At 46.7% G+C, this 26,933-nt stretch overlaps 2 protein-coding genes across 2 annotated transcripts in view; one reads left to right on the forward strand and one right to left on the reverse strand.

The window, feature by feature from the left end:
- Positions 1-13,177, forward strand: part of AGBL4 (AGBL carboxypeptidase 4) — an 807,237-nt gene extending 794,060 nt beyond the window's left edge. The window contains exons 11-12 of the mRNA XM_028488196.1: positions 6,558-6,654; positions 13,060-13,177. Coding sequence (XP_028343997.1) covers positions 6,558-6,654; positions 13,060-13,177 — 215 coding nt within the window. The remainder of the gene's footprint in view (positions 1-6,557; positions 6,655-13,059) is intronic.
- Positions 13,178-20,240: 7,063 nt separating this feature from the next.
- On the reverse strand, positions 20,241-23,600 carry LOC112063882 (uncharacterized protein DDB_G0271670-like). The gene is made up of 4 exons (XM_024119961.1): positions 23,455-23,600; positions 20,968-21,461; positions 20,916-20,925; positions 20,241-20,775 (listed from the first exon to the last, which is right to left on the reverse strand). The coding sequence occupies exons 1-4, from the start codon at positions 23,598-23,600 to the stop codon at positions 20,241-20,243; spliced, it is 1,185 nt and encodes a 394-aa protein (XP_023975729.1).
- Between the last annotated feature and the right edge of the window lie 3,333 nt (positions 23,601-26,933).

Here is a 26,933-nt window from a genome sequence, read left to right on the forward strand (position 1 = left end):
CACTAATCATTAGAGAAATGCAAATCAAAATTACAATGAGGTATCACCACACACCGGTCAGAATGGCCATCATCAAAAAATCTACAAACAATAAATGCAGGAGAGGGTGTGGAGGAAAGGGAAACCTCTTGCACTTTTGGTGGGAATGTAAATAGATACAGCCACTATGCAGAACAGTATGGTGGTTACTTAAAAAACTAAAAATAGGGGCCTCCCTGGTGGCACAGTGGTTGAGAGTCCACCTGCCGATGCAGGGGACACTCGTTCATGCCCCGGTCTGGGAAGATCCCACATACCACGGAGCGGCTGGGCCCGTGAGCCATGGCCACTGGGCCTGTGCATCTGGAGCCAGTGCTCCACAACGGGAGAGGCCACAACAGTGAGAGGCCCACATACGCCCGCCCCCCAGATAAAAACTGAAAAAAAAACTAAAAATAGAACTACCATATGACCCAGCAATTCCACCACTGGGCGTATACCCTGAGAAAACCTTAATTCAAAAAAGTCATGTACCACAATGTTCATTGCAGCTCTGTTTACAATAGCCAGGACATGGAAGCAACCTAAGTGTCCATCGACAGATGAATGGATAAAGAAGATGTGGCATATATATACAATGGAATATTACTCAGCCATAAAAAGAAACGAAATTGAGTTTTTTCTAGTGAGGTGGATGGACCTAAAGCCTGTCATAGAGTGAAGTAAGTCAGAAATAGTAAAACATGTACCGTATGCTAACACATATATATGGAATCAAAAAAAAAAAAAGAAATTGGTTCTGAAGAACCTAGGGGCAGGATAGAAATAAAGACACAGACATACAGAATGGACTTGAGGACATGTGGAGGGGGAAGGGTAAGCTGGGACAAAGTGAGAGATTGGCATGGACATATATACACTACCAAATGTAAAATAGATAGCTAGTGGGAAACAGCCACAAAGCACAGGGAGATCAGCTCATTGCTTTGTGTCCACCTAGGGGTGGGAGGGAGACGCAAGAGGGAGGAGATATGGGGATATATGTGTATGTATAGATGATTCACTTTTTTATAAAGCAGAAACTAACACACCATTGTAAAGCAATTATACTCCAATAAAGATGTTAAAATAAATAAATAAAAGACACAGGTTCATATGCCACCTCTATCACTTTCGAGGCACAAGGCTCTGGGTCAATTATGCAAACTCTGCCTTTTTCAGTTTCCTGTAAAATATGTGTCGAATTGTGCTTTGACCTTGCATGGATGTGATGGGGATTATCGACAGTAAATAAGTGCATGTACGGTGCACATGTAGGGTATGCTGGAAAAAAAAATGGTAGTTGCTTTTGTAAAGGTGAGAATGCAACAGCCTGTTTGCTAGTATAGTTAGTTGGGACATGTTAGTTTCCTCTTCTAGACTGTAAATAGAACTTTTCTAATTCTTCTTTAACCTCAATCTCTGCCCTTCTTCATGCCAGTACACACATGGGAGGAGCCCCCAGAATGTTGGAATGAATGAACAAATGAATGAATGAATGAATGAGAATATCCCAGCCCTCATTACCTGTTAAAGGGTCCCACCAAATGCTGGAGCTATTGACGCCCACCCTTTACTTTAAAACAGCTCTGGGCAGAAGTCACCAAGTCAGTCTGAGTTTCAGACAACCCCAGACAAACCCTCCTGCTTCTCTGATTCAAGGGTCCTGATGCCACCTGCTGTCTGTTCCTGCCCTCTGCGAGAAGCCCATCAGGGAGCTACAGAAGAATCTGAGGAGGATGACATTTTGAATTTACAGGCTGTTCTGAGGTTTTTGTTGGCAATGAAGAGTTGGGAGTTTTCACCCCAATTTTTTTTCTCTCTTAATTCTGCAGTATATTGGAAAAGGTTCCAGCCAAGAGAGCTATTGCTTTCTCCTTGCCTAGATCTTAAATCTTTGTTCAAAGACAGCTTGTTTCAATTGAAAATGTTCAGCCAGTCTCTTCACTCCTCTCACCCACGTCTCATTTCTTGACTCCAGCAGGGCCAGTGCAGTAAATAATCTGGAGTGAGGCCCTCAGGGCTTAGGAAATATGTAATATTGTTGGAAAGAGAAAGAGGGTTGTCCCTGACAATTCCCACCTTTAAAACACTGTCTTTTAAACAGAGCTTGCTAAAATGATCGGCACCTCACAGAGGGACATTTTACCGCAACAGCCCAACTCCTCCGCCTTGTAGAGCCCAGGAGTATTGACTACCAAGGAGATCTCCTAGGGTTGCTTCCAGTCTGGGCGAGTCTGGCGTTCACTGCAGGTCAGGTGGAAGGGTTCAGGCTTCCCTCTGGCCCCATTCAGGCACTTACTTAGTCAGCACCCACGTGTTAGTCACATACCTCACCACCATAATCCTGTGAGGCAGGCATTGTTATTCACATTTTACAGGTGAGGAAATGAGGGCTCAGGGAGATGGGAAAGCCTCTGCAAGGCCACACTGTGTTTCAGTTCTCCTCTGCCGCGTAACGAATCTCCCCCTAACTTAGTGTTTAAAACCACAGCTATTCTCTCTTGTTTTCTGTGGGTCAGAAATCTGGGAAGGGCTCCCCTGAGTACTCTTAGCTTGGCATCTTTGATGCAGTGGCAGTGAGACAGTGGCTGGAGCTGGAGCTGGAGGAGCTGCTGCGGGCTGGCCAGGAATCTCTCTCTAAAGTAATCTCTCCACAAAGTCTCAGGGCCTCTCCCTGCAGCCCCCCAATGGGCTAGTTTGGGCTTCCTCACAGCATGGTGGCCTCAGGTCAGTCAGACAGCTTGCCTGGAAGTTCAGGGCCCTAGCTGGAACATTCGAGCAGCCAAGGTGCAAGTTATATCTGCTTTGCTGGCCTCTCCTCAGAAGTCCCACACTGTGACTTCTGCCATTCCTTTGGTGGCAAGTGAGTCACAAAGCCCACTCAGCTTCAGAGAGAGGGGATACAGATGCCACCTCTCAGTGGAGGGAGTGTCAAGGTCACATCATAGAATAACAGGTGAGATGGGAGACATCGTTGCAGACATCTTTGGAAAGTACAATCTGCCCCACACAGCATGTGGCCGAGACAGGATTTGGATTCGGATTAGGTACATTTGATTCCAAAACTTGTACTACAATCTTTTAGCCCCGTCCACAGGAACCTCTCCCTTCCTCTGCGCCCCTGTAGCTCTTACTGTTTTGTTTGTTTGTTTGTTTATTTTTGGCTGTGCTGGGTCTTCGTTGCTGCGCGCGGGCTTTCTCTAGTTGCGGTGAGTGGGGGCTACTCTTCGTTGTGGCACATGGGCTTCTCGTTGTGGTGGCTTCTCTTGTTGCAGAGCATGAATGAGGGCTCAGGGAGATGGGAAAGCCTCTGCAAGGCCACACTGTGTTTCAGTTCTCCTCTGCCGCGTAACGAATCTCCCCCTAACTTAGTGTTTAAAACCACAGCTATTCTCTCTTGTTTTCTGTGGGTCAGAAATCTGGGAAGGGCTCCCCTGAGTACTCTTAGCTTGGCATCTTTGATGCAGTGGCAGTGAGACAGTGGCTGGAGCTGGAGCTGGAGGAGCTGCTGCGGGCTGGCCAGGAATCTCTCTCTAAAGTAATCTCTCCACAAAGTCTCAGGGCCTCTCCCTGCAGCCCCCCAATGGGCTAGTTTGGGCTTCCTCACAGCATGGTGGCCTCAGGTCAGTCAGACAGCTCGCCTGGAAGTTCAGGGCCCTAGCTGGAACATTCGAGCAGGCAAGGTGCAAGTTATATCTGCTTTGCTGGCCTCTCCTCAGAAGTCCCACACTGTGACTTCTGCCATTCCTTTGGTGGCAAGTGAGTCACAAAGCCCACTCAGCTTCAGAGAGAGGGGATACAGATGCCACCTCTCAGTGGAGGGAGTGTCAAGGTCACATCATAGAATAACAGGTGAGATGGGAGACATCGTTGCAGACATCTTTGGAAAGTACAATCTGCCCCACACAGCATGTGGCCGAGACAGGATTTGGATTCGGATTAGGTACATTTGATTCCAAAACTTGTACTACAATCTTTTAGCCCCGTCCACAGGAACCTCTCCCTTCCTCTGCGCCCCTGTAGCTCTTACTGTTTTGTTTGTTTGTTTGTTTATTTTTGGCTGTGCTGGGTCTTCGTTGCTGCGCGCGGGCTTTCTCTAGTTGCGGTGAGTGGGGGCTACTCTTCGTTGTGGCACATGGGCTTCTCGTTGTGGTGGCTTCTCTTGTTGCAGAGCACGGGCTCTAGGTGCACGGGATCAGTAGTTGTGGCACGTGGGCTTCAGTAGTTGTGGCACGCAGGCTCAGTAGTTATGGCTCACGTACTCTAGAGCGCAGGCTCAGTAGTTGTAGCGCACGGGCTTAGTTGCTCCACAGCATGTGGGATCTTCCCGGACCAGGGCTCGAACCCATGTCTCCTGCATTGGCAGGTGGACTCTTAACCACTGTGCCACCAGGGAAGCCCTGTAGCTCTTACTGTTGACACACGCAATGGTGATTTGGTCTCCCCAAGCCAGCTAGAGCCTGGCTAGGTTGAAGCAGCCAGCCACTTCTGCAGACCCTGGTGGCGAGACTGCCTCCAGGGTCTGCTGGTCTGAGAGCCCATGCCTGACACCAGCTTGTGAACTTTTTAAAGGAGGGGACAGAGAAGGTCGGTCACAACCAGAGGAAGAAAGCAGGTGGCAGCCCCAGATCACAGCAAGCCTGTGGCACGTCTCACTGTCTTAAAAAACTCGTCTGGTGTTTCTCCTTCTCCCACCAGGCACTGGCCTGGGATGACTCAGCCCTTGACAGAAAAGGTGCCTTCAAGTTGGGAAACAGCCCAGAGTGGTGGAAAGCTCATGGTTCTGGAGTCAGACACTTCCAAATTGGAGTCTTGACTCTACCATTTCCAGTTATATAGCTTTGGACAAGTTTCTTAACCTCCCTGAGCAAAAGGGAGATAAAAATGCCTTCCTCCCTGGGGTTTTTAAAAATGCATATGTAAGCAAAGTGCCAGTGTGGTGCCAGGCACTCCATAAATGCTGGTGTTCATGTCCCGGGACACGTCCAACCCCAGCTTGGAGACATCTTGAAGAGAGTTGTGAGAACTCACTCACCTGTTCCACAGACGCTAGTCCACCTCCATGATCCTGGGTAGAATGGTGGCTGAGATGTACCCAGTGAAGTGGCAACTAAACTGAGGTGTCTGGAAACTGAGAAGGAATCTGCCCTGTAAGGCCTGTGGGCAGAGGGGAGAGTGGTCTGGGAAGATGGACTGGAATGGACAAAGGTCTGGAGGTAAAAGAAGTTCAGTATCACTGGAGCGTGAAGGTCGAGGGGTGGAAGGTGGGAGGCAAAAAGCACAAAGCTGAGACCTAACTACAAAGGACCCGGTAGCTCAAGTTCCAAAATTTGAACTTTAAAGGCAACTGGGAGCCACTGAAGGGTTTTACTCAGCTGGGTGGCATAGTCAGATCTGCGTTTTAGAATAACTACCCTCCCACCCCACCCCCACCAGCAACGTTATAGAAGATGGAGTAGAGGCAGGCACTCTAATGGCAGGAAGGCCATTAGGACAGGATGCCAGCAATTCAAGGAAAAGATGGTGCTGGCCTTTTCTAGGGGAACAGCAGGGACCTGGAGAAAAAGTGGAGAAACTGAAGAGATAGGAGGTCCCTTGGGTAAGAGTTGGTGACGGCTTGGAGAGTTGGTTCAGAGCTGAGAGATATGAGATAAAAGATAAGTGCTTTGAATGAAGTCAGTTCAGAAGCCACAGAAGTAGGGGGCAAGGGCACCAATCATAGACCTGGGAGAGGAGTATTGTGGGAGGCTTTACTAAAGAGACATCACCTAACTGGAGAATTGATAGTTAAAAATTAGCCAAAGGGAAGGGGAAGGCACTTCAGGGAGAGGAAACAGCTCATGTGAAGCCCCAGAGACATGACAGATAATGCACAGAGCATATGCTCCATGTTGTTGAATAGATGATTGCTGTGCTAATTTATACTAAAATGTTAATGGGCAATATGGAATTGACCCTTTTCCCCTCCCCAGGGAGTTTGTACTTTAACAGGTCTCGAACGCTTACCCTAAGGATTCATAATTGGTAGATTTCAAGGTGGAACGGGGATACTGTTTAGGGTGAGAGGGTTTTACCATTGTCCCCAAGGTTACCAAAGTAGGTGACTAATCCCTGGGGTCAAGTAGGCCCTGGTCTATATGCAACAAAGGGTCTCTTGCCCTTGGGTCTTGCTTATCTGCCTCCACCCCAAGCCACCTGAAGGCAGACCATGGAAGCCCAGTGATTCCCAAAGGGATGCAGTAGGTTCTAAAGGCTCTGAACACAGGCTTCGGGGTAAGACTACCTAGACCCATATCCTGGCTCCTCTCCTTCCCGGTTCTGTGACCTTGGGCAAATTATTGGACTTCTCCACATCTCAGTTTCCTCATCTGGAAAATGAGGAAAATAATAGTATCTATCAATAATATTTAAGGTTTCATGAAAATCAAAAAAGACAGTACCTACAACACTTAGAATAGTGAGTGGTGATACTGTTTTGTTACTGTTATCATTTTTCTTACTAGTCCAAAGTTGCTCCTTAACACCCACCCTTGCAGATATGAAGCTGGGGCGGAACGTGGCGAGAACGTTTTTGGATTATTACCGGCTGAACCCCATGGTCGAGAAAGTGACGATCCCCACGCCAAGGCTGCGGTAAGTGCTGAGCAGAGCAGCGGGGGCTTGCGTCCTGCTTACCTGGCTTCTTGTTCAGGGGCAGCTTCCCTTAGCCTCTCTCTGTCCCGCGGTTTCCCATCTGTGTCGCGGGAAAGATGATCGGCCCTGCCACAGAGAATGTATGGAGCAGAAGCACATTTAACAGCACATTTCCTGAGTTGAAGTATCATTATGGGGTCAGACAGTGAGGGGTTGGTCACATTTCTGGGTCTAACATGGGAACCGTCACATTTCTGGAGTTGCTGGGAGGCTGAGTCCAGTCACTGTTCCAAGCTAGTCTGGGTGTTTCCATATGCTACTTCAGCTGATAGCTCCTATGTCATCTAGGCTCATAAGGTCTCTGATCCTTCAATTTCCTCATCTGTAAATGGAGACAGTGGTTCTCACTTAGAAGGTTATTAAGAGATGTGTGTTAGAGCACCCTGCACAGTGCCAGGCATGTATGTACCCCAAGCACATGAGAGTCCCCTTCTGTCAAGATGCAATGGCTCAGGGCTGAGAAGACACATCCCTGAGAAGTTTCCCCTCAGGTCCTCTGCTGGGGCCAACTTCTTGAGTTGGTGAAGAAAGAAGGTTAGGAGATGAGTGTCCTTCCTGAGGGCTGGACCAGAGCCCAGAGGGCTGGGTGTTCCCATGACTGCTGGCGGTGAGCCCAGTGAGCATTTGGGCAGTGACACCCAGCGGCATCTGGAATGCGCTGGCCCCGTCCTACCTCTTGACCTCATCTCCTACCCTCCTAGTTGTCCAGCTTCCTTGAAGGACATGACGATATCCAACTTACTGCTCCTGCCAGACCAGTCTTCCCACTGACCTTGCCCATGACCTTGCCCAAATGCTTTGCTGTCTCAGGGCTTTTGCCCTGATGCACCTTCCTCCCTACCTGTTATTAACAAAACACAGTGGTAATCACTACTGTTTATTGAGCAAAGTACTTCTTGTATATGGTCTTATTCAGTGCTCTAGACAGTTTATTCCTCATATTACAAATGAGGAAAAGGAAGCTCAGAAAGCTGACGAGAATCGCCTAAGGTCAAAGATATTTTGGCAGAGGCAGAATTTGATCATAGGCATTTATGATTCTAAAGCTGGACTGAAGTCCAGCTAAGCTCCACCTCAGTGTGGGTTCAAATTCTGTCTCAAGCTCGTGCTAGCTGTGGGAAGTTAGGCAAGTTTCCTGGCCTCATGAAACCTTTCTCCTCCTACAACCTGGCACCACACTGGCACTTTGCTTACATATGCATTTTTAAAAACCCAGGGAGGAAGGCATTTTAATCTCCCTTTTGCTCTCCTCCTGAAACCTTTCTCCTCCTACAACATTTCCATCCATTCATCTAACAGTCATTTGCTGAGTCATGCTGCCTGCTTTGAACCAGGCCCTGGGCTGGATTCCTGGGATGCAGAGAAGAGGAAGTCAAGGCCACTGCTCCTAGGAGGTCACAGTCCAGTGGGGGGGAGATAGACATGCACACAAATGATTGCAGTACAGCGTGTATATGTGCTGTCTTTCTTCTCTCTTTCTGTTATCTCCCCCTTTGCAGGAAAGAAACCCCCTAAAGTGGGGGTAATAAGGAGAGTTTTAAAAATTAGATACAAGCGTGGTGTAGTGCCTGGCAGCCAGTAGGTGCTCAATAAATGTTTCCATCTCCTCTGGCTTCTGGGGTGCAGTCCCAGATTTCCAGACAGCTCATCACAGCCTGGGGCAAGTCCCTGGTCTTCTCTGGTTGGGCTGGATGATCTCTCAGGACCCACGTCCCATCAGGCCGGAGTCCCACCTCTTCAGTCCCAGCTCCACAAGGAGTCTGTATCGCAGTGTACTCTGACTCATACTTTGTCTCCGGTTTTTCACCCCCATCCTGGTGGATTAGCCTTCAGAAGGAGCATCTCTGTTTCTTCTCTGTGCTCCCACAGTACCTAGGCTGTACTGAGCATGCGTGCATGTATACATCCCTTCATTCACTCACTTAGGAAAAACAATACTTTATGCCAAGTCTCTGGGCAGTGGGGGTGCTTGAACGAGTAAATGATTAAGGCGTGACCCCAACGTTGAAGAGCTCACCTCTAGAGAATGGTGCTCAATTCATCCTTAGAAGTCATTGGTTATGTTCTTAAAAATTTAAAGCTCTATAAAACTCAAAAGAATTGTTAGAATCTCATTTTCAAGTTATTTTGAGGATTGTCTCTTTCAGGTCCTCTGTCAGCCTGAATAAAATTATCCTGATCCTTTCCCACTTTGTTCTTGAATGTTGCACTGTCAGTAAAATGGTGCTGACACCCAGGGAGAGTAGCGACCATCATCATGCAGATGAGGTGTTGAGGCCCAGGGAGCAGACAGGATTGGTCACAGCCATGGCTAGAGCCAGGCCCCACCATCCCCAGCCTGGTGTTCTCAGCATCAGTTAGTAAAGAGTTCTTTGAGATGGGGGAGGCAGGACCCTGAAACTGGGTCTCAAGCATGCAGGGGATTCAGGGCCCTGCTCATGGGACCTCATTTCCCTGAGCTTTGGAGCCCTCGTTAGAGAAGAGCTGGAGAGCTCATTCCTCAAAGTTCATAGCCTTGAGGACTTGTGGTAAATGCGCCCACCCTTAGCCTAAGAAAAACAAAATAAAAACTCTCTCCATCCCCACATCTCTACCTCATCAAACTATGAATATCACTTAGCTCTCAATTGGTCAGCCGTTCTTGAAAAAATGAATCTCAGGAGGATACAAGGCTCTGATTTGGGACTTGAATACTTCCCCATTTTTGTATTATTTTCCACCCAAGCATCAAATAACATACAAGAAAGAGCAGTTCTGGTTTTAAAGGAAAATTATATGTTTTGACTCAAAATTAATCTTTGTTTTCTCTCATCTCTATGGATAATTATACTGTGTCAGTTTCCACCCATGTGCTGGTAGGAGCCTGCCAGCATCCCTGGGTGCTCTGCCACCCTTCGGGGAAGGTCCCTGGGGAGGCCAGGATGTGGGCCTGAGAGTGCAGGCTCAGGGACATGGCATTGATGACCAGAGCTGAGACCCCACGCTTATCTCGACCACAGTGACACAAAATGCCCCATCAAGGTGCATACAAATTAGACAGGGGAAATGAGCAGGCCAGGTGAGCCTCTGTGGGGAGGCCTCTAAGTGTAAGGTGGCCTCAGGCCAGTGCCCGTGGGCTGCCTCCACGCTGGGGTTTGGATATGTGTGTGGGGCATGGGGGTGGGAACCATCGGATCTCCATCACACTGGAGCCCACCATGTGGCAGGCCCTGCACTGGATGCTGGGGGAACGTAGATAACCTTTGCCCATTAGGAGCTCAGATTCACAGAGGAGAAAGCATGTACACAGGTAAAGATAACAAACAATACTGAGCAATGTATAAACGTGCTCCGTTACCTATCAGACTGTGCCCTCTTTCAAAAAACCTTCCATGGCTCCCCATTTCAGTTCCTCTTCTGGCTGTTCAAAGCCCTGGCCTACATTTGAAACTTCGTATGCAGCCTCCTAGCACACACCTTTCCCTTGTGAGCACCTTCTCCACCCCACCTGCTTTCTACCACTTTATACCCCAGTCAGCAAGTCATACCTCCATGTTCATCCTTTTCCTTCTTTCTGGAATGTTCTCCCTTACTGTCAGTAGATGACAAATGCCAACTTATCTTTCAAAGCCCAGTCCAGATATCACACCTCTGTGTTTTTGTCCTTGCTCTCCACCTGAGGTAGAGCTCCTTCCTCTCTGCTGGATCCCGAACTGCATTTTGCACACACGTGTGCATGGTACGTCCCATAGCGTATTGTCACAGCATCTTTGCATGTCTGGCTCCTCCACTAGATGGGCTGCTCCTTGAGGAATTATTTTATCACTCCTGTATCCTTAGTGCCAGGTGCAGAGCCTAGCTGGGAGTAGGTCCTAAATAAGCCCTAAATGTATGAATTATAAAATGGTAGAACTGAAGAAGCCCCCAAGAATCATCTACTTCAACCCCTTCGTGTTATAGTGAAAAGTGAGACCCAATCAGAAATTACTCTCCCACACCATCTGGCAAACATTCGGCAGCCAGCAGGAGTATCCCAAGAAGGCTTCATGGACAAAGTGGGGCTTGAACTTGGTTTCAAAGGACATGTAGAATTCCAATGGATGAAACAGAAAGAGGAGAGAGGGCATTCCAGGTTGAGGGAAAGGTTGTAAAAGGTAGGGAGCTGAACCTGAAAAGACACATTCTAAGGCAATGACAGGCCAGGATGTTTAGGGCAATAGAGATGATAAAGATGGGACTAAAGATTCATTTAATTCATCAAACAACCTTCAAGCGTCTACTCCATACCACTCAGGAATTGTAGAGAAAAATAAAATGCGTCCAACCCACAGTCCCATGAGAAAAAGAGCTGGGCAAAGAACTCCCTAGAAAATGGTGTACTAAGAGATTAGGCACAAAGTGCTGCAGAAGCCTCTGGAAGAGAGAGGCTTATTTTCTGGGGAGTCAGCTTCCCAAAGGAGGTGAGTCTGGAGTGCACGATAGGAAAAGGAGCATCTCTGTGGGGTCCAAGTGTGAGATGCTTGCCTGCCGGTGCCTCTCTCTGTGCCCCCATCTTGACCTGCAGGTGCTCTTTGGCTCTGTAATGGCCCCAGAGTCATTCTGCATGTTCACACTCCTCCCCAGCCACTGCACACCCTCTCCGCATGCACACCACCTGCCTGGGGCTGCCCCACCTGTGGTCATACCTGGGCTTCACCCCCAAAGAAACAAACCCATCTTATTTCCCATGCTTCCTTTGGGTGTCAAGACCCACACTCTCAGTGACATATGAATGGCACCTTGTAGTTGGCAAAACTCTTCCCTAACCCCATTTACCAGAGCCTATAATGCAGGAAGGACATGCACTCTACTATTTTAGAAATGAAGAAACAGAGGCTAGAGGAAAAAGGGACTTCTTCAAGATCACATCGCCTGTAAACAACATTCCAAGCATATGTTCCAGGCTGTTGATGGGTACTAAGATCTAGATGTATCTCACCCATGCTAGATGGCCTTCCTGTGTTAGCAAGGTCCTTCATGAGTGTGGAATTTTAGACAGTGAGGCTTCCTGGTGGAGGAGCTACATTAGGGCAAGATGTCCCTTTTGTGTGCTGCCACGTGTTCTGTCTTTACCTTATTCATGACTCATCAGCAATGAAGGAAAATGATACTCCGAGGTCAGAGCATCATGGGTTATAAGAAGTCACGTCTTGAATCCTAAATCAAACAGCCCAAGAGATTCCCATATTTGTGGCATTACCATTTTCTCCCATGCATTGTAGTTCTTTATTATTTATTATTTTGTGTAATTATTTTGTATAACTGTCTCCTCTACTAAACTTTAAGCAGCCTGAGGACAGCATCAATGTCTGACTCACCTTTGTCATGTCCAGAGTACAGTGGACCATACCTAGCACGTAGCACCTAGCACCATGCCTTTGTAAGTTATAGCAGGCAAAGGAAGACGCTAGGTGAGTTTATCCATATTATCTCATTTAACCTCACACCACCCTCCAAGAATGGAATATTTTATCCTCGTTTTGTAAATGAAACTCAGAGAAGTTAAATAACTTGCTCAAGGTCGTACCTCTCATATATAGCTGACCTGGGAATTCAGTTCAGTTCTTTCTGGATTGGCTAATCTTTCCGCTGCAAATAAATCTTAATCCAATGCTTGAATGAGTGACACATCAATTTATTACTCAACAACATAACAAACAAAAAAGGCCCCGTATGAGGAAAAATGCAAACTAGATAAACTGGGTCCCTGCCCATCAGAAGCTCATAGCCTAGTGTGTGAGCAGAACAGACAGCGAATAATTGCTGAAGAGTAGTGTTAAAGGTATTGCATTGGGTGCTGGGTGCTGGGATACAGAGATGAACTAGACACATCTCTGCCTTCAGAGAGCACCCAAGATTGTAGGGGAGACAGACCCACCATGAAATGCCATGATTAGGCTATACTGAGAAATGTAAAGGGAACTCTGGAGCCCATGATGGTAGTGAAGGGAATGAGGTCCCTGGATCTGCCAAGCTGCAATTCATCTATGGGTTCATGCCCATCCCGTCGTGAAATGGATAGAATGAGTTAGAATCAAGTTGGAAATGGGGAAGACTTGTAACTATAGGACAGTTAGGTTTTCTCCAGAACCAGAATGATACAACGTATCCATCCATTCATCTAACAGTCATTCGTTGAGTCATGCTGGCTGCTTTGAACCAGGCCCTGGGCTGGATTCCTGGGATGCAGAGAAGAGGAAGTCAAGGCCACTGCTCCTAGGAGGTCACAGTCCAGTGGGGGGAGATAGACATGCACACAAACGATTGCAGTACAGCGTGTATATGTGCTGTCTTTCTTCTCTCTTTCTGTTATCTCCCCCTTGGCAGGAAAGAAACCCCCCCCTACAAGCGCCCACTCTTGCGGGGCCCAGCCAGCAGCCTCCCCAACAGCAAAGGGGGCAAGAAGAGCTCAGTGAGCCACAAAGACCCTTCAAACTCTTTTTAAGGACGTGGAGTCCGGGGAGGTCTTGTGGTGGAAGGAGCATGCATTTTCTGCTGGGGCGTGAAATTAATCACCCTCCTCTAGTTTCCAAGATAGTGGCTGTGAGATCATGTATAAGCTAGTGAAAGGGAAGGGAAAACATGAGAAATTTCATCATCGATTTTCCCTTTTACCAGTGGAAAATCAATTGTGAACCTTCAGCTTCAGGCTTAGGAACAAAATAGGAGATTCAAACCAGATGAGTACAGATGCTATTTTCCACAACATAGAGACCCTCACAGGAAGAGAAAACCCACACATCCCTTCTCAGGTCAGTGCTTTCCAGCCCCTTTACTGTTCTAAGTTGTGCAGTTACTACAGATGTTTACCTTTTAGACTAGGCTACAGTGGTTTTCTGTTTTAGAAATGCGGTGTCCACATTTGCTGACCCAGAACAATAGCAACAACACATACAACGCGAAGACAAATGCACGGTTGGGAACAATGGGACAGAATTTTTGAGATCACGATGGTCTTAGACATACGGTTAATTTATGAGCTGCATGCTCCCTGACTCCCCTAAACCCCAGCATGCAACTTCAGAAAATTGCTCTGAGAGCTATGTCCCAATGACCTGGGTCGTTTCATTGAAACTTTAGCTCCTAAAACAAAAAGTATTAGCCACACTTTCCAAAAGGTCTATCATGGTTAAGATCTCTAGATCTTGATGTCTGAGATCAAACCTGACCACTGAAGACAAGGACATGGAAAATCTGCAACAGGGGGAGGAGGCAGACCGCCAGGGACAGGAGATGCAAAAGACAAAAGGATGCACTCTGAGGCAGGTGGGGATGATAAAACAACAGCAGGGGCAATTCCCAAGGTGGAGCAAGCTCAATATTGTGCATTTTTCTACAGAGTAAAGTGCCTTTGCATGATGAATGGGTCCAGGGGAGTTGGCTCCCTTCCTGTCTGTGAAGCAGCAGGCTGAGTCACCATGACAGCCTGCTAATTAAAATGACCTCCCGGAAATGAGGATTAGGAGATAGGGAGAGGAAGGGAGGCTCAAGGGAGGTAGGTCCTTTAGCACAAAGCTTCAGTTTAGCATTCTTTTGTTTTGGGTTGGAGATTTTCAAACTTTGTTGCAAAAATTGAGAGCAAAGCTTATTCTCCCTTTGCTTATTGCTTTTCAGAAATGAAAACAAAGAACCATATGTTAGTCGGCTACAAATGTTGTGTTGTATATACAGCTTCTCCCCTGGGTTCTTGTTGCCCAGAAGAACACAAATAAAGTGCTTTATGCATCTCCTCTGTTCCTCTGAGCATTCTTGGCACCTTTCCTTCTAGGTCTCTCACTCCCTCAAGAACCAGCCGGTTGACCCAATTTGGTGTAACCCTCACTTTGCTGTCAGGGACTCTTGTCATCAAGATAAGGAAGAACAGTCAAGGCTTGACTTACCAGCAGTTCCTGCGGCAGAGTCCTGGGGAGTTTATTTGAATGCAACCGTCTCAACACGAGCCAACATTGTGGCAGAGCTTTCAGAAACGAGAGCATCTCTTGAGATGGCATAAATAGAGACAGATCGCATAAAATCAGAGATGATAGTCCAGATCTACTTTTCCCCGGTCAGACTGCTTCTATAACGTGACCATATTTAGGCCCCCCTTTTTTTTGGTGCTAAGGTGGATTATTTTATAGATTTATACTGCATATTAAATAATGGTATAGTACATTTCCAATTTACATTTTACTGGGAGTAAACTGATATCCATTTTAGCAAATCTTCATTGACGTAAAAAATCATTTATTTTCATCAACTTTTTATCAATAGAATATCCTCAGTTACAGACCCACTTTCTAAAAACTGCGTTGATTAATTAGATCACAGGTTTTATAAGCTCAGGCATGCTAGTGGTTTAAGAGCAAAAATTTGGAGCCAGGCAACTCTGGGTTCTAATTCTGCATTCAAACCTTGGTTCTGTCTCTTAATATCTGTGTGATCTTGGGTAAGTTATTTAACCTCTCTGAATCTTAGTTTCCTGTAAGATGGTGATAGTTACGTCTACCTCATTACAGTAGTTATGTGGGTTTGATGAACTTAGGTATGGGGAATGTCAGCAAAGGTGCTCAATAAATGATAGCTATTATTTGGGATGTGACCAGGATGGTGAGGTATCTGCAAATCATTTCCCATTGGAAACGGATGAGAAGACTAGAGCTGTTTCTCCCTGAGATGAAAAATAAGAGGGAGCGGGGGTAGGAAAGCAAGATCGCAATCTCTAAAAGGTTGAAGAAAACATCTTGGACATTCTTTTTGTCCAAAAAAGCAAACTTGTTCTATGTTGAGAAAAGTAAGAACCAAATCCAGGGAGGCAGTCTCAGTAAGACAAATCTCAGCTCAAACATGAGGTAAACCTTCTAGTGAATAGAGTTGTCAACCACTGGATGGGCTCCGTTGAGAGACACTGAGTTCCGCAGCAGTAGAGGTATGCAAGCAGAATCTGAGCATCTGGAGGAACTCTAGGGGGATGCTGGGTGTTCAGTGGCATCACCTCCTATTCTATAACTCTGGAGAGAAATGACATGAGATGGGAGTTACATTCCTGATGTCAGACAATGGAGTGTACAGTACAAAAAGTAACATTTAACACTAAACAAGTGACATTAAATGTCTCTGAATTACAGAATATGGACCCTGCTAACATTCAGCAATCCTTATGAGGGAAAAATACGTGGCTATAAAGCAGACTGTAGGATGTGTTTGCAAAGGACTGTCTGCTTCTCCACATTGGCAAAGCAGGGAGGCTAAGGGTAAGGGGCCAGCGGTTGCCAGTGGACTTCCCTGTGACCTCAGCCTGATAAGCAGCTCCCTAGCTTTCTTAGGCCAGGTTATACCTAATGGTCTCTGGTTAGAGGGGAAGAGTTTCAGCCCTGAGATGGAGGACAGCACCCGGCCGGCCGGTGAACTGGCTAGAAGCTACCAGCCCACCCAGCCCCAGCAGGGGGCGCTCTAGCATCTCTTCTTGACTGCTCACTTCCTTCTCAGGATAGAGCCACAGTGGGTAGAACCGGCTACCAAAGCAGTGTACTAAGGAGAGTGAGACAACCATGCAAAAAGGAGGGGAGGAGAGTGAAGGGACACGCCGGTCCTCTACCTGGCTCTCACACAAATCTCCATAAACAGTACTCATTTTCCTAAGTAGTGAGTGCCGTGCCAGGCATGGAAATCTGGAGTGATTAACATTTGTGGAGCATCAATTCAATTCATAAATATTTTTGAACATTTACTGTGTGCCAGGCACTGTGCCAGATGCCTTTACATCCATTGCCTCATTTGATACTCCCGACGGCTTCTTGTGATAAGTATCATTTTCTCATTTCTCAGGTGAGAAAATGAAGACCCCTAAAGGTAAAATACTTTGTTTGCATTCATATGGCTAGGGAGAACCTGGATTCAAACCCAGCTCCCTTCCCACTACCCTACACGGGACCTTCTCCGTTAGTTTCCAGGTAAAATCAGGCCAAAACAGGAAAAAATCAGGCCAAATCCTTTCATAATGTATTGCAAAGTTTGGCTAGTTATACTTACTTGATCCAAATCCTAGAGGAATTTCTAGGTTTTCACCTCCTTTCTCTTGGACCCTCTCTTCATGTGTAATGGTTGCTTCTAACAGTTGCTCACTGATGTAACCCTGCTCTGACCCAGTCTGGCAGCTAGGTATATGAAAAAACTGAATCAGAGATTGAATTTTGAAGAAATAAAGGTACAAGAGCAAACATTCAACAGTTGCTCTCCGCACTAATGAAGCTCACACAGACAAAAGAATGGCATGTCACTGTACGTTGTACCTTGCAATAGATCAATATTTTATTAAACTGTACTGATGCCATTTAAAAAAAAAAAAAGCAGAAAGTAAGTTTCCAGGCTGGGTGTATGTGTCAATATTTCAGGAACTTGTTAGCACCTGCTGATGAAACCCCGCCTTCTTCCCACCTCTCATTCCCGCACACCTGTCTTGAGTCCCTGCCGGGCACTCCAACAGGGTAGGGTTTCATTTATCACTTGACATGCAAAAGCTTCTAGATCTTCCAGGATTCCTGGAAGCTCAGCAAGGTAGTTGTTACCGGGCCCATCCTGGCACCTTCTGGGTTACTGACCCCAGGAAGCTAATCTAGTTCAAGTGTTGTATCATTCCCTCCTCAGTGTGTGAGCTGAGCCCACTGTGTCCCTCAATGTTTGTTCAGACATTTTCTTTGAGTCCTACCCCCTGAGCACTTTAAGGGCACCAAGATTAGAGGTCCTTTCCCTTATGGCTCAGCTCAGCCACTGGGGTACCAGGGCAGACAGAACAGGGGAGACATTATGACATAATAGGGACAGCCTGAGCTGAAAGAGTCAGGTAAACTGAAATGTGAATCCTAGCTCTTCCATTAACTAGCTGTATGGCTTTGGGCAAAGAATTTAACCTCTTTAAGCTTCAGGATCCACATCTGTAAAATGGGAACGATAATACCTACCTCCCACAGTTATTGTGAAAATTAAATATAATGACATCTAGGTACAACACAGTGCCTCTAGTTAGTAATGTATTGTGCACTGAAACGTTTGTTAAGAGGGTAGATCTCATGTTAAGTGTTCTTATAACGACAACAACAACAAAACGAACAAAAGACAGAAAAAAAAACAAGGAAATGTTTGGAGGTGATGGATATGTCTGTTACCTTGACTATAATGATGGCAACATAGGCAGATACCTAATCTGCCTATGACCAAACTTGTCAAATTGTAAACATTAAATATATACAGGTTTCTGTATATCTATTATACCTCAATAAAGCTGTTTTCAAAATATAATAACATCTCTAAAATACCTGGCATAGAGTAGAACTCTCTCCCCAACCTCCACCTTTAACTTGCCGGGATTGGAAACCCCTTTCCTTGAAGCCAAAGCTTTTCTTACTCCCAAATGAAGTGCAGAGAGAAGTGTAAACCGCCCCCCCTGAGGACAGGAATTAGAGAAGTATCTAGCAAAATGACAGTCACCCAGAGGGATCAGTGTCTTTGTAAGTTGGGGGCTCAGAACAGGTGGGAAGACAGCGCTGGACACAACGTTCTCCTAGACTGAATTGAGGCAGCACTGACAAGACTAAAGAGGGAGGGGCGTAGAGGTTCTGCAAGATACCAGTTTTATTAAAATAACAACAAACAAATCTTAGTAAGATTTATAAGAGGCTCTTTCTCTGCTATTTTTGACCCTACAATGTCTCCAGGGTCGTCTCTGTGAAGTTATCATACCAATACACTCTGCTAGCTGAAACTCGGGACTTCCCTGTAGCACTTTCACCTGTATTAACTCTATGTGCTCTCATCAAACTCAGGGTGCATGCTGGACAGGGCTTATTTTCCCCATTTTGCAGAAAGAAGAAACTGGTATCGGTGTAATTAAGTCCCTTGCCCATAGTCCACAGCTCGTAACTAACTAGAACAGGACCCGGGTACACGCTTGACTCTGCCACATCCCACTACCTCTGTGGGCAACCCCAAACCTCACCACTAAGCTGACCAATTCAGGAAGTCATTCCTATGACACCTGTTTTAACTCCTTAATGCTTAAAATTCACTTGTTCCCCAAAGACCTCACGTTTCTTTTTGGCTGCCCCCATGTCAGCCTTAAATCCAAACCTGCTTCTCTCTCTGTCACCCGCTGTCTTGGTTAGTGTCCTCTTTTCCCGCCTCGTTGCCCAGGCTGGAAACCTTGCCCTTGTCTTAACTCCCGTCCCTTCCTCTTTCCACACAGCCGGCCAGTCACCAAGGCTCATTGCTTCTGCCTCTGTGATGCGTCTGCCTTCGAGCAGTATAATGGCATGACTTTGGAGTCAGATAGTCCTGAGTTTTCATGTCAACTCCACCGCTTGCTATTGTTGTCTTGTGAATCATTTAAAGCAGAGTTTTCTTTCCTCATCTTTAAAATGGGGACATAATACTTATGGGCAGGATTGTTGTGCATTTTCCTTCCTCTGCCTTTTCCATGCTCTTCCTCCTCTTCACTCCCACCATCATGTCCTGCCTGGGTTGCTGGAACAGCCCCTCCTTGACCTCCCTGCCTTCCGATGCTCTCCTCTAATCTATTCTCCCTCTCTCCAAAAGAGCGTCCACGATCTCTATAAAACATGACCCCATGTTTATGGCACCTCTTTCAAATCAATCGTCTGAGCCAGGAGCTTGGATATCATGCCACTTTTGTGTCTTTCTCACCTCCCTGCCGATCAGTTGCCACATCCTGCTGGTTCTGCTTGCTCAGCGTTTCTCATATCCATCTACCATCTCCACTCTTCTTAACTAAAGAAAATCCTTCTCATCCTTCAAGACTTAGCTCAGATATTCCAGCTCCACATCATCCTCCCCAGTCGCAGAGTTGTAATGAATTGCTTCCTTTTCCTGTGTCCCCTAGCACTTTGCTGGTTTATCTATTTATCAATTACTTCACTGAGATGATAGTCACCTCCTTCATTATTATTTAATTTCTGAGAGCAGAAACTAGGTTTTATTCATCTCCATACCTCTCATGGCACCCAACACAGCTCCAGACATATCAGAGGCACTCAGTTAATGTAGCAGAACAAAAGAATGGACAAATCTTATATCCAAAATTCCATTCTGAGCTTATCCTAATAACTGGATCCTAATTACAGATCTATCTTCCCAAAGCACTGACTTCTCTGAGACATTCCACTGCTCAGACTTCATCCATAGCTCCCTTTACCTCCAGAACTAAATTTCAACTCCACATTCAAGGCAGCATGCAAGGTGGAGGGCTTTGGACTTACGGTCAGAAGTCCCGAGTGGCCTTCAAGGCTCCACTCTCAAAGGACAGATGGAGGAGATAGATTCACTGGGTTGGCCAAAAAGCTTTTTTGATTTATCATAGCTCCAAAGGATTAAGCTCAGTGAATTTTGCTCAGACTATTTTTATGAAGTAGAATAATGACAATATAAGGAAAACCCAAACGAACTTTCTGGCCAACCCAATACTCCATCAACAGTCTTTTCTTGAAGGCCAAATTCACTTTTACAGCCCAAGGCAATTAGATCATTCTTCTTATAACCATAAAAACAACTATCGTTGCTGCTTCTGTGGCTGCTGCTACTACTGTGGTGCTGCTACTACTACTGCTGCTACTACTACTACCACCACCACTAGCACTGTCAGCACAACTAGTACTACTACTGCTGCTATTACTACTACTGCCATCACTAGCACTGTCAGCACCACTACTACTTCTACTGCTGCTAATACTACTACCACCACCACTAGCACTGTCAGCACCACTACTACTACTACTGCTGCTACTACTACTACCACTACCACTAGCACTGTCAGCACCACGACTACTTCTACTGCTGCTATAACTACTAGCACCACCACTAGCACTGTCAGCACCACTACTAATATTACTGCTGCTACTACTACCACCACCACTAGCACTGTCAGCACCACTACTACTTCTACTGCTGCTACTACTACTACCACCAGCACAAGCACTGTCAGCACCACTACTACTACTGCTGCTGCTACTACTACTACCACCACCACTAGCACTGTCAGCACCGCTACTACTACTGCTCCTTCAACTACTACTACCACCACCACTAAAACTGTCAGCACCACTACTACTACTACTGCTGCTACTACTACTACCACCACCACTAGCACTATCAGAACCACTACTATTTCTACTGCTGCTACTACTACTACCAACACCACTAGCACTGTCAGCACCACTACTACACTGCTGCTTCAAGTACTACTACCACCACCACTAGCATTGTCAGAACCACTACTACTTCTACTGCTGCTACTACTACTACCACCACCACTAGCACTATCAGCACCACCACTACTACTACTGCTGCTACTACTACTACCACTGCCACTAGCACTGTCAGCACCACTACTACTACTGCTGCTACTACTACTACCACCACCACCACTAGCACTGTCAGCACCACTACTAATATTATTGCTGCTACTACTACCACCACCACTAGCACTGACAGAACCACTACTACTTCTACTGCTGCTACTACTACTACCACCACCACTAGCACTATCAGAACCACTACTACTACTGCTGCTGCTACTACTACTACCACCACCACTAGCACTATCAGCACCACTACTACTACTACTGCTGCTACTACTACTACCACCACCACTAGCACTGTCAGTATCGCTACTACTACTGCTGCTGTTACTATTACTACCACCACCACTAGCACTGTCAGAACCACTACTACTACTGCTGCTTCAAGTACTAACCACCACAACTAGCATTGTCAGAACCACTACTACTTCCACTGCTGCTACTACTACTACCACCACCACTAGCACTGTCAGTATCGCTACTACTACTGCTGCTGTTACTATTACTACCACCACCACTAGCACTGTCAACACCACTACTACTACTACTGCTCATACTACCACTACCACTAGCACTATCAGCACCACTAGTACTACTACTGCTGCTACTACTACTAATACCACCACGACTAACTCTCAGCACCACGACTACTACTACTGCTGCTACTACTACTGCTTCCACTATCACTATTGTTGCTGATGCTGCTACTGCTACTATTATTATTATTAATCTGCTACTACCACTGCTACTGCTACCGCTATTACTGTTGGTGCTGCTGTTACTACTGCTGCTACTATTACTGCTAATCTTCTACTACGACCACTACTATTACTACTGCTGCTGCTGCTCTGCCCTAGCTGAGTGCCTGCTCAACTCCAGGCCCAGCACTCCGGGTTGCTTTGTTTTACATGTAATCCTCACAGCAACCCTATAAAGCAGGGGTTGCTCCCTGAGAAGGAAACAGAAACTCAGAGAGGTTAAGGAACCTGTCTAAAGTCACACAGCTCCTAAGTAGAGGAGCCTCGTTGTCACCAGACCCCCAGTGCTTGCATTCTTTCCATTTTCCCCTCTGCCTTTATGTGTACAGTCCTAAGACTGACAAAGCGATACATATGTAATGCTGGTTATAAAAATCCTCTGCTTGGGCTTCCCTGGTGGCGCGGTGGTTGCGCGTCCGCCTGCCGATGCAGGGGAACCGGGTTCGCGCCCCGGTCTGGGAGGATCCCACATGCCGCGGAGCGGCTGGGCCCGTGAGCCATGGCCGCTGAGCCTGCGCGTCCGGAGCCTGTGCTCCGCGACGGGAGAGGCCACAGCAGAGGGAGGCCCGCATACCACAAAAAAAAAAAAAAAAAATCCTCTGCTTCAGGGAGATCACTGGTTCATCTTTGTTCCTGTGTACGACCTCATTTTGCCTTATTCCCCTGAGCCTGGCTCTAGGCGTTCTCCTCTGCAGCTAGATGTCTGTCCCTGCTCATCCTCCATGCCTGAGTCTCTGCCTTTGAAACAACTGCTGAGAAACGATTGTCTTACAGGCAGAGCTGGCACTACCCTTAGAGTTCTAATGACAAGAGAGAGGTTTTGCCAGGAGGTCAGGATAGAGTAATGCAGAGGAGGCCTCTGTTAACCCACCTCCTGCATGAAAAAGCAGATGCTAGAGGGAGTTTCCCCACTAAATATCCTACAGACTTCCTCTTCCTCCACTCCAAACCACTTCCTGCCCCCAGGATTCAAATTGTAAAGGGAGAAGGATTTAAAAATGTAGCCACTGGGATACAGGGTTCTGCTCCCAGCTCTGATACTGCCTGGCTGTATGACATTAAAAGAAAAACAGAAAACCTCTTGCCCTGTCTGGAGTTACCTCAGAGCTTCAGCTGGTTTCTGGTTCTTACTCTTTAAAATGGGGACATAATCTTCAACCAACTCTCAAGAGTATTGTGAGGATCCAAAGAGAGGGTAACTGGGAAAGTACAGTATTTTGACAAGTCTTTCCCAGTATTTTCTCCCCTCTTTCTGAGACCTCATAAAGGTCCCCTACCTGGTCCATGCCTTGCCTTTGACCTGGATTGTTCTGTCGTTAATTCATCCAGCAAAATTTATTAAACACCTGTGTTTGCCAGCCACTTCTCATTTCTGTCTGCTGCCCTGATTTCTACCTGTCCTTCAAGACCCCTCCTCCAGGAAGTCTTCCCTGACCTTCCAGCCCTCAGTGCTAACTCATCCTCTGAGCTTCTAGAGAACTATTGTCTAAACCTTTCACTGGCCCTTAACAATGGCTCTGGTATTTCACTTCTCCTGTTTATCAGCTCTATCTTCCCCACTCTACTTTGCCTTATTCTTGGGGTGAGATGATTAGAGATGGCAAAACCAGTCTTACTCATTGCTCAGGTCCCAGGGCCCAGACGAAGGCCCTGCAGAGAGTAACCATTCACTGAGAATTGGCAGGTATTGCTGCTGCTGCAGCTGCTGACGATAATGATGATGATGGGCATGAAGATGAGATGCCTGCTCTGAGCAGAACATTTCTGCGAGACTGATGCCCCTCCTTCCATCTTCCCACACCCCCTTCCCTCCAGAAGTTCATAAATAAGGGCAACTCCTTAAATTTCTGGGAAAAGTGGAGCAAACCTAGCTTACAGGCCCATATAGAAAGCTGTCAAACTTTAAGGCTAAGAGCATTCATGGGAGAGAAAAGAAGAAAGGAGAGGGATGGGGAGGGGCTGGGTGAGGTAGAAAAGATAAAGTGACTGTGATGGATGTAAGTGCATGAGTGAGTGAGTGTGTGTGTGTGTGTGTGTGTGTGAATTTCTGGGAAAAGTGGAGCAAACCTAGCTTACAGGCCCATATAGTGTGTGAGGCTTTTATGAGTAACCTCCTTATATCTGAGTTTGTGACACATGGGTTTGTGTAGTTGTGAATGTATATTTGCATAACTCAGTATTAGATTATAGATCATTGTCGATTCTAAGCACATTTTTATATTGCCTCCTAGTTTGAGGTCCTGGGCTAAGTTTCTGTTTGAAATTCTATCTAATCTCTTGACATTTCATCCATATTATTGGGTCATCCCCTCTGCCCAGCCTCCCAGAGACTGTACCCAGAGGATGTCAGGGCCACCTCTCCTGCTTCCCAGTCCCAGGGAAGGCTGATGCGGGTTGCAGCCAGACCAGTCCCACAGGGTAAGAAGCTCACCAAGAACCCCTTTCCTAACCCCATCGTTGGGTGGCCTCGTGTTGACGGCTCTTTCCTGTATCTCAGCCTTCTTCGTGCTTCTGCCTATTTTTCTCTTTCTCATTCTTCAGTCCAGCCTCGACTGAAGGTTGAAAACACAACTGTGGCGTGGTGTTGGGAAGGGAGAGACTGCTCTCCCCAATACCTCTCCAAGCTGCTCCTGGAGAACTGAATGGTTCAGAGCCACGATTCCAGAACGTTCTCTTCTGTTCAATTTTAGATGCACTCGCTGAGGGTCTGGTCTAAAGTAGGCTGAGTCCTGGTCGGTGTTTGGAAGTGGAGAGTGCGCCACTGTGAATATACACTTTGTTGCTCCACGGAGCAGCTCCAGGGGCCCTGAGGCTTTGACTTTGCTGAAATGCAAATACATAGGATGGGGACTCTCAAATGTTACGCCTTATTCATTGTGAACAGCTAAATTCATTCTTTAGCACGTTTAGCATCCATTCATTCCTTCTTTTGTTCACTGTTCATTCATCCTTAAGGAGACCATGTGATTATTAGAAAGAGCGCTAACTCAGAGGCTTGGATTTAAGCCTGATTCAGCTGCTGTCTTCTTCCCTCTGAATCTCAATCTCCCCTGCAGAATGGAATTAAAAATGAGTGTTCTGCCTAATCCATGGGATTGCTTTAAGGAACTTCAGGGGAAATGGACTTAGTGGGGAGAAGGAACTAACCTTCTCCACACGCATCCATTCTACAGCCAAACAAGTGGAGGCGGGTGAGGGCAAGGAGATCTCAAAGTGATCCATCAGAGAGAGCTTGAACCGGAAGCAAAAATATCTGGAATCAAATCCCAGTCTACTAGCATTTATGCAACTTTAGAAAAGTAAGTCTCCCTCTCCCAACCTCAGTTCGCACACCTATAAAATGAGCCTGTTGAATTAGGCAACCCCTGAAGGCTCCTACAATTCTGCCATTTTGGGAGTTCTAGGACCCCTCCAACCCAGGTGCCCACCCTGAAAGATGATCTCTTATCAACCTTGAAAACCATGTCAGGTTTCTAGACCAATGCTTGGGCAGGATGTGTAGGTAGTAAACTTTCACACTCAGCTCAGCAACACTGGTGGTGAGGCGGGCCTCCCAAAGATTCTTTCTGTCCTCAGACCTGATGCTGAACCAGAGGCCTCTGGAGAGATGAGACCAGCGGGTGACACGGCGAACCTTGCATACGGAAGGTGCGGTGCTGTGGACTTAATTAACATCACCATGTAATAGGTACCATGGAGCGTGTTTGAGCTGCCAGAGAGAATAAATAAAGCAATGTTTTATCTTAAGTGTTGGTTAACGGTGAGTAACAAATGGACTCGTGCTTTCTTTACTGCACTTCACTGCACAGCCCTACTAAGGCTGCCCTAGACCCTGTGGGAGGGCACACCTGCATTTCAAGAGCGTGCGTTATAAATTACTTGCCGAGCAGCTGGAGAATTGGCACCCTGACTGGACGCTGTAATAGACTCACATAGAGAGGGGGGCACAGGACTATGGACTCTGGTACCTGACAGACCCAGCTGAGATCTGCTCTGCCATTATGTGACCTTGAGCCACCTCTATGAACTGCAGGTTCCTCACTTATAAAGTGGGATTAATTAGCGCCTGGGTCACAGGAGGTTTGTGAAGAATAAATGACATGATGTAAATAAAGTCCCTGGCAAATGGAAGTGTCCTTCAAAGGTAACTATTATTATTAGTCACATTCACATGACTCTTAGGCTCAGTATTTCTAAGATAATCAGGCCAGCCAACAGGCTGGCACACACAAGAGAAGCTACAGTCCCTCATCGTGAATGGATACTGAGGTGACAGGGTCTTCCTCCATCAACAGCAGGTGGTCATTCGTCCACCTCCAACAGTGTCCTTCTCTCCTCTCACTATAATACCATCAATCTTCCTTTCTTTCCCTTTCTTTCTTTCTTTCTCTCTCTCTTTCTTTCTTTCTTCTTTCCTCCCTTCCTCCATCCCTTCCTTCCTTCCTCCCTCCCTCCCTCCCTTCCTTCCTTCATAATGCCTGCCATGGTATCTTAGTTTGGGTTCTTTCAAAAGCAGAGACCTGGACAAGAAACTGAGAGCAAGCAGCTTATTCACCAGGTGATACCTGGAAGTAGATGTAAGGGGGAGGCAAAAGTGAGACAGAGCAGGGAGAAAACCCAGTAAAGTGTGTATTAATGACCTAATAACCACTGAGGGGAAAGGGCCTCAATCCCTCCAGGAACTTTCTTGGAACTGGTATAAAAGCACTCCCCAGAGCTGTCTCCCTGGAAGACAGGGAAACAACTGAGTGTTGCCCCCTTGGGTGTAAATTCCCCTTTACTGCCTAGTTGCTCCTCTGTAAGGCTGATCCCTGAGGCAGCCCTGGTCCCGTTCCAAGTGCATGGAACTGTCCACCATGGCTGTGCTGAAATCAGGTGAACTGAGGAGATGTGAAGCAGACAGCACAGGCATCTGCCATACATGGGCACAAGAGGGTCGAGTGAGGCCTGAGTGCATTGACTTTGCTGTCCCATGGCTGGTAAGTTTGGTAGGGACAGTGTCTGAGTCAACTCTGTATCCCAAGAATCTAACAAGTGTCTGCACAGCATTGCATACCCAGTGATTATGTGCTGAGTGAAAGGATGTATGTATATA

The sequence above is a fragment of the Physeter macrocephalus genome, chromosome 4 (assembly GCF_002837175.3).
Source record: "Physeter macrocephalus isolate SW-GA chromosome 4, ASM283717v5, whole genome shotgun sequence".
Taxonomy (NCBI): Eukaryota; Metazoa; Chordata; class Mammalia; order Artiodactyla; family Physeteridae; genus Physeter; species Physeter macrocephalus.

Bases quoted from the DNA above. Each gene is read 5' to 3' on its own strand.
- LOC112063882 (XM_024119961.1), bottom strand. From the start codon at position 23,600: ATGTTCTGCTCAGAGCAGGCATCTCATCTTCATGCCCATCATCATCAT. The intron at 21,462-23,454 runs GTAAGACTGGTT...TAGTACTTGAAG, and splicing joins CCCTGGGACCTGAGCAATGA to CAGCAGTAGTAGTAGTGGTT.